This window comes from Diadema antillarum, unplaced genomic scaffold (assembly GCF_040938485.1).
Source record: "Diadema antillarum isolate AM-2024a unplaced genomic scaffold, OU_Dant_1.0 seq00000821_RagTag, whole genome shotgun sequence".
NCBI classification, from domain to species: Eukaryota; Metazoa; Echinodermata; class Echinoidea; order Diadematoida; family Diadematidae; genus Diadema; species Diadema antillarum.
This window is the reverse complement of record NW_027271698.1, coordinates 2139217-2151963: the sequence shown is the minus strand read 5'-3', so window position 1 is coordinate 2151963 and position 12747 is coordinate 2139217. Positions and strand designations below refer to the sequence as shown.

At 39.1% G+C, this 12747-nt stretch overlaps 1 protein-coding gene across 3 annotated transcripts in view; it reads right to left on the bottom strand.

The window, feature by feature from the left end:
• LOC139739851 (uncharacterized) overlaps window positions 1–12747 on the bottom strand; it is a 79769-nt gene that overhangs the window by 27782 nt on the left and 39240 nt on the right. For all 3 annotated transcript variants that reach the window (XM_071650449.1, XM_071650450.1, XM_071650451.1), the window contains 4 exons: window positions 7187–7470; window positions 6036–6183; window positions 2529–2848; window positions 1350–1397 (listed from right to left, as the gene is read on the bottom strand). In XM_071650449.1, coding sequence (XP_071506550.1) covers window positions 1350–1397; window positions 2529–2848; window positions 6036–6183; window positions 7187–7470 — 800 coding nt within the window. The remainder of the gene's footprint in view (window positions 1–1349; window positions 1398–2528; window positions 2849–6035; window positions 6184–7186; window positions 7471–12747) is intronic.

Genomic DNA, 12747 nt, shown 5'->3' with positions numbered 1-12747 from the left:
AAAATGTGGAGAAAAAACAATGGAATCATGAATCTTACGTACTTAAGATGGATCAGTGTGGATGAAGTAAGTGTGAATGAGAATGCAACGCAATACCTTATCTTTTTTGTTCTTATTTCAAGCACAATAGACTTTCCTGTAACTGAGACAATGGTTCTCATGGGATCAACAGATCAGCCTACAAAATCCTTAAGGTTTAGTGAGAAATCCACTTGGGAAATGACTTAGTACAGACAGGACTTAAAATGTGTCTCGCCTCATACCAGGCTGCATGATTTACAGTCTTGCAATACTGTTCCATTGCACTGCAATGTCTACTGTGAGAGCGATCAATGTCATGCTTTGTAAAAAGGCCTACATAACAGGAGCGGGCTTGACCGAATCTTTCAGATTGATCTTTTATGCAGAGAAACTTTACCCTCTGTGTAATAAGTCTTTAAATCTGTGCAGGTGTGAATAGCAATTCACACACAAAATGAATTTGTGTTGATTTAATAGGTAACAGGAATACAGCTGAAAAAAAAAAAGCCAGCAAACAGTATTATCTGTTTTTAAGAACTAAAGAATCTTTAGTCATCTTTGAATAGATTACTAGGTCTACATATAAAGCATATTTCCACAGGTAGACAGCATGAAATGCTTGATTTTGGGGATGGTTTAACATCAAAAGTTTATTTACCACTTTTCTTCCTTTTTTCAGTCAAAGAATGGTCATTAATATTGAAGGAAATCAAATAAAAGTTCTGTGATTTCTTTTCAATTAAGTAACACGAGAGATAGAGAATGTAGTCACACATGAAAAGAATGACAAAATACCAATGGAATAGACATTCTGTCATGACAAATCCATGACGGAAGACATTCTGGAACAAAATTCTAATATAGATTCCTCTATATTTTTCCACTCAAAATAATGACCGAAAAAAAAATTGTCCCATTTTATGACCAACTTTTCCTTGAATGCAGGACAACCCTATCATAACTTGTTATGATGTAGGGTAGAATGGGGCAGAATGCTCTTGAATTCCATCTCGTTAAACCAAAATGGATTGTGAGTATCAGTCACACACAAGATGACATACCTTTCAGGAACAATGCAACACCGAATTTCACTTCTTTACATCGTGAGTAAATACTGCTCAGTTTACCAAATCAAATAACCCAATATCAACCAACTAAAAATAAACACTTCATCAAACATTGGCAGTCCCATAACCTTCTCCAGGTTTACTTGCAAGAACACACACAGAGCAAACCATGTCAACATTGTCAATGATGAGGAACCACACAAGCGCCCCCTAGTGGCACTGTCATGCACAATGAAAAAGAATCAGTTGCAAGAAACTCACCTTCACCTGGTGTGAACTCATCATCATCAATGACGGCGGGAACACCTCCTGTAAGATGAGAGGATGAGGATGAGAGAAGTAAAATTTTTAATGTGCACTCTGAATATACGTCATATATTTGCAAGCAGTAATCAATGTTTAAATCTATTATAACTGAAACCTCTAATCAGATACAGTGTGCTCTAATGAAAGCGCACACAGTTATAATGAAATTTATTTACAAAAAGTGAAGATTCAGGTCCAAAATTATCATCTCCGTGTATATATCTTTAAAAACTTCATGTGTTTGGGTATGATGAAATGTGCCAGTCCTGAGGACCTTGTTATAATGACAGTCACTCATGCAATTAAATTAATAAGCTACTTTTTTTCTATACAAAGACATCTGTGATGAATCTTGAATCTTGGGCTATTGCTGAGCATTAGCTCTATGAAACAGTGAACATCTAAAAGTAAGTTTACAGTTACACAGAGTGCTGCTCCAGTACCATTGCTCTCATTTAACCATATAACTGGTACTCAAAATATCACAGAAAGCATGCAGAATGATCAAATGCAGAGAGTGAACTGAATACTGTACAAGTGGAAATTTTCGCGGTGTCCAGACACTAGCGCGAAAATAAAAGCGTGCGAATGTTTTTGCTTGCCATATGTACCTGTACTTGGTGTCTTGATTCCGCGGAAATAAAAACACGCGAAACTCCTCTTACCCGGCCAAGTGCAAAAAATTAGTCGCGCGAAAATAACCACTTTTACAGTATAGCAACATGAAGCGAATGGACATCAAATCTCCATTACCTGAAGAACAAGAATAATGTTCTGTATGAAATGAAAGAGGATTTCACAAACACATTTTTGCACTTGCAAAGATAACAATCTAAACAGTCTATTCTGTTCCCATACCAGTCATCTCCATAAATTGTACAAAATGAGACTTCATGCAAATAGTATAATTGAAAGAAAAGAACGTATGTGATTTTTTTTTTTTTATATCAACTCAAGCAAGCAAGCAATACCACATACCATTAATTTTGTTCATGTTGTAAGTGAAAGATATGTTTGTAAAATTCTCTTTCATTTGAAACAGAACATCATGATATGGTTGGGGCAGGTCAAACTTCCAGGAGGTGATGAATGGGGGGTTCAGCATAGAAGGGAAGTGAGAGGTGGACTGTATACCTTGAGCATCAAAGGCTTGGGTGGGTTCTCCGTTGACGGCGAGGACGTCGTCCGGCTGCCTCTCTTCGGCGCTGGCGACGCCGCTGTCTCCATCTCCCGTCGACAGCAAATGCACACCTCCCTCATCCTCCTTGGGGCCCTCCCCATCCTCGTGGGCTCCGTTCGTCTCCGGCCGCAGCACCACGTCCTCGGGAGACGGAAGGGAGATCTCTCCGTTCAGTTTCTCTCCGTCCAACTTCTCTTCTGCCGGGGCCGTATCCTCGGCCGGCTTCTTGGTGGGTGTGGCCTTCTTGGGAGACCGCTTCCTCGGCGAGCGTGATCTGTGACACCGGAGAGAGCAAAGACAATGAATATAAAGTGGAACCTCATCATATGGATGTTGGATATACAGACCTGCTAACCTTTAAAACTAAAAATAGGGGTGATTTGGCTCAAAAGTAGGAAAGAAAGAAAGTTTCCATAGGAGTGTGTGGTAAAATCATCAAGGAAAATAGGAAAATCCTACTGAAATACCTGAGTTGGGAATTGCCAAAATTCAGATTCTTTCCTCCAAATTTAGAATGGTTGGGAGCTCTGGATATAGAACAAAACCCTCTTATAAAAAGTTGATTTTGCAGGTCCAAAGTCATTATATTTCTCTGTTTTGTACCCTGATATAGTGAGAAATCTGATACAAGGTAATTGCCAAGGTTTTGGGGTCCTTGTTAGGAGGTTCCCCTGTAACAGTTGCAATGAAAATGTAGGAGATCTTCACGACATATCATGAAGCTACCAGTGTGTTACATGCATCTCTACAGACAATCAAAATTCCCAACATCAGATATATGCTTTATATTTGTGTAGAGACATTATATTTGTATAGAGACATAAAAAAACATATTCAATTAATTCAACATAACCTTCTGCCCAAGCAAGAAGATTAGCAGTTGAGATGATCATTTCCTCTCTCTCTCTCTCTCTCTTTTTCTTTTTTTTATGGGGGGGGGGCAGGGTTTCTTTCCAAATTCAATCGAATTTTACCTATTCAGTGTTAGTTAAGTACTCCTTAAACAAGATATAAAAATGTCCTTATGAAAAAAAGCAATATTGTATCTGTATCACAAAAATATAAATCTGTGTATCAGTTCAAAGGAAGCCTATTTTCTTTTTTTTCCCACAAATTCACAGGAATTGAGGCATATTTGTTGGCAATCCCCAAACAGTACCCCGGCCTACATTTTGAGATCAATGCATCAGCCAGAAAACAAAACCAGTTTGAACATGGTGACTTTATCAGGATCTCAAGCAGGGATGATATTGAGATGTGTTGAAAAAAATGGGAAATCCACATTTTCAGGTGATTTTGATACATGGAAAAAGCAAAATGGGTATAGACTGGAGAGAAAACAAGTTTGAAATTGGATTTAAAGGCACTCAATCGTGGCGAGTGATTTGTGCGGCACGGAGACGAACGCAACACGCTGCCTCCCCCATTCTGTATCAAATGTAGTGACCCTGAATGAGAATAGCGCAGGCTCAATGGATCAGCAAACAACACTCCAGACTACAAGAGTTCTGTGCTACAAATCTCCTGACCCAAAATGGCTGTCCGAGCGAGCCACGAGAGCTTCCGAATGGACACACACTCTCAGTGCCCATGGCCATGCACATGAAGAGAGGCCAAAACAGCCACGCGTCTTCTGGCCTCTCTCCTCCAATCACCGCAGCTCGCGGTCACAATGTTTGTGTATGATGCGTACACACACACACGCACATACACACACGTGTCTCCGTGGCAGCACATGGATATAGCACCGAGTCTGGTATTGCGCAATTGCATGCACAAACTTCGGTCGTTCGGAGTTTATGTACCATTAGGGATGACGATCGGCTGCCTTTAACTCTGCAGAATATCATGCCTGATCTCAAGGCACATTAACTGGAGCACTTGAAGGACCACACAAACACCACTAGCTCATGCACAAAGACCCATCACAGTTCAGAGACAGTATACAAATGACGCACAGGTCTGAGTGCATCAGTTGGAATTGTGTGCATGAGGTAACTATGGAATGCATAAACCACGAGGCGAAGACAACTGGATTTAGGCTAAATTCTATAGTTCAGGGATGCCAGTGGCAAATTGCTCTTGGGCCAGAAATTTTTTTTGTGAACGAAATTGATGTGCGCAAAGCGCACATCACGAGCGCGAAGTCCCTTCGGCCGGGATCCAGGGCACGCTCAAGGGCCCTGGAAGCTCTGGGGTTCTTAGATGCTCTCTGGTGCAATCTGAGCATTTCTGAGGGCTCTTCTTCCCTCAAATCTAATCCAGAGAAACGAATTTATAGCAAAAATAAAGAAGTCCTAGTGCCGTAAACTCTGTAGTTTTGCTTCGTTCAGCTGACTCGATCAACTCACCATACTCTCTCAGCGCTGTAGCTATAGCGAGAGCGCAGCATGATCCATGCACCGCACATATAGTACGTACATCGCCTAGAAACACCACACGTTGTTCGATCGCGATCGCACGTGCTGATATAAAACGCTTTCCAGACAATAATGTGGTCGTATTCTAGAAAAAAAAAGGAATTTGTAACAAAAATAAAAAAGTCCTAGTGCCGTAAAACCGTAGTTTTGCTTCGTTCAGCTGACTCAATCGACTCACCACACCGTCTCAGCGCTGTAGCTATAGCGAGAGCGCAGTATGATTCATGCACCGCGGCCACAACCGCACATAGTACATCGCATCGAAACACCACACACTGTTTGATCGCTATCATCGCACGTGTTGCAAGTCCCGGCTAGCAGCAGCAACATCGCGCTAGTTTTGCATGACAGTCATTTTGTGATATTCTCATGCCCAAGTATATGCCAAACATACTACGGAAATCGTGAAAGTGAATGTCCCATAAGTTTAGATGATCATATTTTTTCGTTTTTCTTTCTTTCTTTCTTTCTCGTGTTTTCCGGCTTTCCCACACAGACGGAAATATCACGAAGCCGGAAATTGGACACCAAAATATGAAAAAGCCAGAATTCTGGCTATTGCCGGAAAACTGGCATCCCTGTATAGTTACTGCATACACTGACTGACGCACGAAAAGATATGTGCATCATCTGTGTTATAGAGTGGGTAATTTTCTTGCCAAAAATCCATTTTTTCTGTCATGTTACCCAATGGCAAACTTACTGGATGCATTTCCGTTTGGCTTGCCATAGACGAGAGCCCCAAAATCATGCATCCAGTGCTTCAAAACCATGCATCCAGTACTTACTGGATGCATGATTTTTAGTCAGTAGGCGTCTCACACTAAGAGCGCAAACGCTTGCTTAGGGTACAAATCCTTGCTACAAGAGCACGTACCCTTGCTACAAGTGCGCGATGATATGTTTACCACTGTTACTCAGCATGCGGCCAGTAAAACATCAACACATAGCTCTCGACCAATATGAGATAGCAGGATTCTCGCTACCCATTCTATAACGCACACTGCTGCACATACTGGTGTTTTGGAAGCAGAGACTCACTTTGCCTTGGGGGAGTTGGCCATCTTGGCGGAGGTGCCGAACGGGTCCTTGATTTCCTCGTAGTTGAAGTCGTCTCTGTTCTCGTTCTGATTGGTTCGTGCTGGCGACCTCCTCCTGATGGGTGGGGAGTTCTGCATGCCCTTCTTTGCTGTAATGGGACGGGGAACAAGGAAAATAAAGACACATAAAGGTATTTGCCTCCTAGGAAGTGTAGCTATGCATCTTGAGTACTGTAAAACGAGGAATGTTCGCGTGCATTTCAATTTCACAAATTTTGCGAGCGCCAACATTCACGAAATTGAAATGCACGTGAAAGTTCTCGCCTACACAATTTACATTGGATGCCAGTGACAATTCGCGAAAATTTCATGCTGGGAGAAAGGCCGTCGGCTCCAATTCGCGAAATTTTCATGCCGCGAATATATCATGTTTTATAATATGCATCACATGCTCAAAAAGCATTCAGTGAAATCCCTGGTCTTATCAAGAAATGATTGGCATAAAAAAAATGCAGTACTTTGGAGAACTCTATTTCTGTGTATTCACCATGGCCTAAAACATTAATACCTGTTTACCTCACCCCACTTCAAATCTTGACATCAAAGTGAATGATAACTAAGCAAATCCAAATGGTCAAACATGCAGTACCAATTCAAAAGATGTCCTCTCCAAATCAAACAAGGAGATACTTACATTTAATAGCATTATTGCTTAATTTACATTTCATTTCATTTCATGTGACAAATTACATTATTTTAAACTGGAAACTTTGCTGCACAATTATTACAAATTCCTGTACCATGTCCAAACCATAACTCTATGTACCATCATGTCGTAAAAATTACATAGCAATCCACGATATGACATGTTCTGAGACTGCAATACTTCCGGCGTAACTTTTTGGCTGATATTTTGCATTTCTGTTGTTACCCAATTGAAATTATGTTCTCATAGCATTATTTCACACAAATTCTTATGCTCATGTGTCTATTCTAGAGCAAAAATTGGCAGTTTCTGCATGCATTTGGAAACTATGTTTTACCCTTAAACTGTGCCTTTAAATTGTAATACAGCGTAAACAAGCTATTCTCTTCTCTGTCGTCTTATGAAGGCTCTACAATCTCATACGCAATGACATAGTTAATGCTCACATTGAAATGGATTCATGTTTGCCATGTCCTCGTCGCTAAGCTCGTAGATGTTCTTGCGGACTGGCTCCGGTGGCGGAGGCGAGGGCGACACGCTGTCGTCCATGGCGACGGGGGGCTGCGGCGAGTCCCCGCCCTCGGGGGTAGGGGCGGAGGTTTGGTCCCTATCTGACCCCTGGCCAAGGCCCTGCGCGGGCACCGGGTCGGCGAACTCCTTGGGAACTTCGAGAATACCCTCCACTTTGAGAGGGTTTGGTGAACACGATTCAGCAGAAGTAGTATTACCGCTTTTGGAAAAGACAGGAAATGAAAAAAATAAAGATAAAAAAGACACAGAATTAGTCTACTGCACCAGACACACATCGTTTCTATGTGCTCTATATTATACACTCAGAAAAGAGATTCCAACTCATTTCCCTTGCAGCATTATAATCACATGATTAATCTCTAGACTTTTGTAGCTTTAGAAAACTTGCAGTCACAAGAATAAAGTTGTGACTACGAAATGATGTGAACCTTAAAGGACAAGTTCACCTTCATAAACATAAGGATTGAGAGAATGTAGCAATATTAGTAGAACACATCATTGAAAGTTTGAGGAAAATTGGACAATCCGTTCAAAAGTTATGAATTTTTGAAGTTTTTGTTCAGTAACCGCTGGATGAGAAGACTACTGCAGTGTGTGAATAACTTAGATGTCACATGCGTACAACAATATAAGGAAAATATAAAGAGAATTTCACAAAATTTCATCTTTTGCAAAAAGTACACATTCCCTCGACTCGTTACCGACGAATGTTATGGGTAATATTATTCCCCCTGCCTTTAGAAAGAGTCAAGTCAAGTGCTCTTTTATTATGCGAAAAAAGTGAAAATATGTTGAATTTTCTTTACATTTTCTTTATACTGTTGTACGCATATGACTCACAAGCTGTAGTAGTCTCCTCATCCAGCGGTTCCAACACAAAAATTTTAAAAATTCATAACTTTTGCATCGATTGTCCAATTTTCCTCAAACTTTCACTGATGTGTTCTACTAATAATGCTACATTCTCTCAATCCTTATGTTTATGAAGGTGAACTTGTCCTTTAATATGAGGAACTGTATATTGTATGATGTAGGCCTGTCTCTTGTAAAAAGCTACATGAGGTGTGAAGAAGAGGGGATGATGTTCATCATTCTTTAACCACTCAAAATAAGATTTACTATTAAAGGGATGATACAGTATTGGTGGAGATGAGAATTGGGCTTTTAACTTTTTGTGAGATATCAAGAAAACACTTATGATATATTACAGAGCATACTATTTTAAGTGGAATTCAAAGTTTATTTGATGAAAATCCGGTTTGGAATGACTGAAACATCCAAAAACAAAGTAAAACAAAGCGATCATAATAAACTGTGGGTCCCACACTTTATTAGAATCACTCTTTTTTGGATATCTCAGCCATTTCAAAACCAATTTTCATCAAATAAACATTGAATTCCTCATAGAATTACATGCTCTTTCATATTTCATAAGAGGTTTCTCATTATCTCACCAAAAAGTGTTAGAAACCTGAAATTAGGTCTCAACCAAAACTGTACAATCCCTTTAAAGATTTATCTGATATGCAAATAGCTTACACTGAAGTTCAAGACAGACAATGATACCAAAGTCATGCTTAAAGGATCGTACAGTTTTGGTTGAGACCTTATTTCAGGTTTCTTTTTGTGAGATAATGAGAAACCTCTTATGAAATATGGAAGAGCATGTAATTCTATGAGGAATTCAACGTTTATTTAATGAAAATTGGTTTTGAAATGACTGAGTTATCCAAAAAAGAGCAATTCTAATAGAGTGTGGGACCCACACTTTATTACGATCGCTTTGTTTTACTTTGTTTTTTTGATGTTTCAGTCATTCCAAACCTGATTTTCATCAAATAAACTTTGAATTTCTCTTAAAATGGTATGCTCTGTATTATATCATGTGTTTTCTTGGTATCTCACAAAAATGTTAAAGTCCAATTTTCATCCCCACCAATACTGTACCATCCCTTTAATTCAGTCATTTACAAAACAAACTCACCTATCACTATTCCATAATACCACCATGAAAAAAAAAAATCCAACTGAAACAATTGTTGTACTGTCTCTCATTGAGGCTCTCATACTACAAGTAAACTCCATAATATCATGGTTAAAGAAGCATTGGAAACTATGTAAATGCCTTAGAAATTTATTTTGAAGTAATATTGACTAATTCGCTGGTATTAATATGATCACATTCCTGTCACTACTTGACTAATGGTGCTAACACTTTCAAATGTCCAATGCTCACTGCTTGCACTACCTAATCTCAATTAAGTTTAGTTGTTTTGTTTTTGTTTTTGTTTTTATTTTCGGGGGGGGGGGGGGGGAGGAGCAAAGTTTCCCTTACGAGTTACAAGTTATGAGTTTGAAAACTGTGGGCCACACTCAAATGATACATTGAAACTGAGATAGAAGTCTTAAGTCCTACTAAGAGAGTAGACATTGGACTGTGGGAGAGAGTGACTTCTTTCAACTGGTGTGGTAAGGTCAGCAAACCCAGCCAAACAGGCAGGTGAGTTCTCTGAGTACCAAACGACCTTTGATGCTTGCAGAAAGACAGGGTCACAGGAAGAAAACGAATGATAACCGACAAACAACATCATCAATGAATGATTTCCTCTGACCATGTTCTTATCCCAATGGCAGATTGTTTTATACTACTCTACTTGGCATAAACAACCAGAAGTTTAAAGGGATGGTACAGTATTGGTGGAGATGAGAATTGGGCTTCTAACTTTTTGCGAAATACCAAGAAAACACTTATGATATAGTACAGAGCATACCATTTTAAGAGGAATTCAAAGTTTATTTGATGGAAATCGGGTTTGGAATGACTGAAACATCCAAAAACAAAGTAAAACAAAGCGATCATAATGAAGTGTGGGTCCCACACTTTATTAGAATCGCCCTTTTTTGGATATCTCAGCCATTTCAAAACCAATTTTCATCAAATAAACGTTGAATTCCTCATAGAATTACACGCTCTTTCATATTTCATAAGAGGTTTCTCATTATCTCAACAAAAAATGTTAGAAACCTGAAATTAGGTCTCAACCAATACTATAAGATCCCTTTAACCTTCACAGCAGGAAGAAGACAGGAACGAAATGATAAAGAAATACATGTAGAATAATTGTGCTGGTAAATATTTGATGGAATATTGGACGTAACATTCGGTTTTTTACTTGCTGATACATGTTCTGAAAATGATAAAGGGGTAGGCCTACTGTAAAAGTGGAGATTTTCGCTGTGTTGAAATTGTCGCGCATCTCGCGCAACCAGATACTAGCGTGAAAATAAAAGCACACAAATATTTTTGGATGCTATATGTTCCAGTGGTTGATGTCTTGATTCCGCTGAATCAAAAACCCGCAAATCTCTTCTTACCCGGCCGAGCGCAAAAAAATTAGTCACGCGAAAATATCCACTTTTACAGTATAGACACTGGCTACCTTCACTATCCCTTAACCTTCTGTGTACCAGAATTGAATGTCCATAGGTGTGTGTCTGTGAAATTTGTGCATATTTGATTCATTGGCATAGAGTGGGTTAATTAGAGCAATATGACAGAATTCTTCCCTTCACTTCCATGACACATGGAGTTACCACGGTAACACACAAAATTGGGTGGTAACACACAAAATTGGGTCTGCACACATTTTTCCAATGCTGCTGCTGTGTGTTTCTGACTGACAGCATCTCTGCATGTAGTCTTTCTCCCAATACATTCACTGTGAGACACGTGTAAGTCATTACCACAGTCTAGGTTGAGGAAGGCTTTGGTTTGTATGTGGTTCCAGAAAGTCACTTAAAGGAGACCTCTAGGCCAACTGAAACTTTTGTTTATCTGATGTATTTTTTTCTTTTTGTCTCAAAAATGCATGCCACTGAAATATCTACAGCATGGCTGTGATTTGTGTGAAGACAAATACAACAAATGATAAATAACAAACATGGGATTGATGGAGTGTAACAATTTTTTTATGACTTGTCTGGTTATGTGTTTTAAAGGTACGCATATATTCAATGCTTACTGTTTATGAATTATTGGGTCCACTGTTTCGATAATAGTAAAGCATCGGCCCTACAGTGTATGTATGCACCAAGGTGATTGCCACTGGGCATATGCAGGGGCCAGCCATATATCGCTTTACCTACAATGTATTCCAAGAAGTGATGCAGTGTCAGAGCGTCAACCCGGCCACAGATTACACACGTAAAAGTTGTCCCTTTTAATGGACCTGGTATTACAATAGTTCAGTGATACATTGTATACATGTACCAAAAACAAAGTCCTTGTCTAGTGGTGCCTTTTAATTCTAAGCAAATTGGCAAAGACATATGGTCTTGTTTCAGATCAATGGTGTAACTTTGAAAATGACTACTTTATGAACTCTAAAAAATAAGTACAAAGTCGTGTTCCCTTTTCCTTTGGTGGTTTGAAAGGGCACTAAAAGTGCTACCTCCCGTAGCATAACAAACTTATGTGGTCAATTCATCTCCTTGCCAGGGAGGCATACGTGGTCCAAGAGTGCCATTCTTCAGGGACAAATTTTACAAGGTTTTAGGGTAATCAATATTATGCTATGAAGCTTTCCAAAATTCAAATCTTATTATTGCTGTTGTAGAAGAAGAGGAGTCATACTAAATACCTATCACCATTGGAACACTACAACATCTCATATGTGTATGTGACACTACCTTTAAAGGGGTGTTTCGGACGTGACATTTTCCGTTAACAAATTAGGGTCTAGGAGAATTAGTGCTTGGAATAAGTTATTCAAAAAGAGAGCATCAAATCATTATTCAAGGCATGGCCAATGATGTGTAGATTTACATATAGCAGTATGAAGGCATCACCCATGCTTGAATAGAAAACATTCAAAAATACATTTTTGTTAACAATTTTCCGTTAACTTTTTGTCACGTCCGAAACAAATTTCAAATTGAGATAATCAATACAAAAAAACATAACTAAGCAGTTTTCACAATTTCTAAATCACCACTGCTACTCTCATAAGAGTCTGTGAATATTAGAAAAGTATTCGTTTTTTAATAAAAATTTTCTGGGAATTTTATGTTTTCCGTTAACACATGTCGCGTCCGAAACACCATGTCACATCCGAAACATACACATGATAACTTTCAAGTCAGGTTCTCCACTAACAGACTTACCAGGTAAATAGTTGCTTGTCTGACTTTCATAACAACACACTGGTTAAATGTATGCATGAATTATGTCAGCTCAGGTTCATTTGTACATTTTGGAGTAATGTAAACAAAGGGTGTTTCGGACGTGACGTTTTAACAACCTATTTTATCTCTAGACAAATGGACCAGACACAGCAATATACATTTGTTCACTCATTCTTCTTGTATCATTATCATTTACACGGTACAAGATGTAGAATGAACTACAACTAACATTATTTAATGGCACCTACTTGCCCAGAGACACAAGTATGCCTAATTTTAACCTAGGATTGGG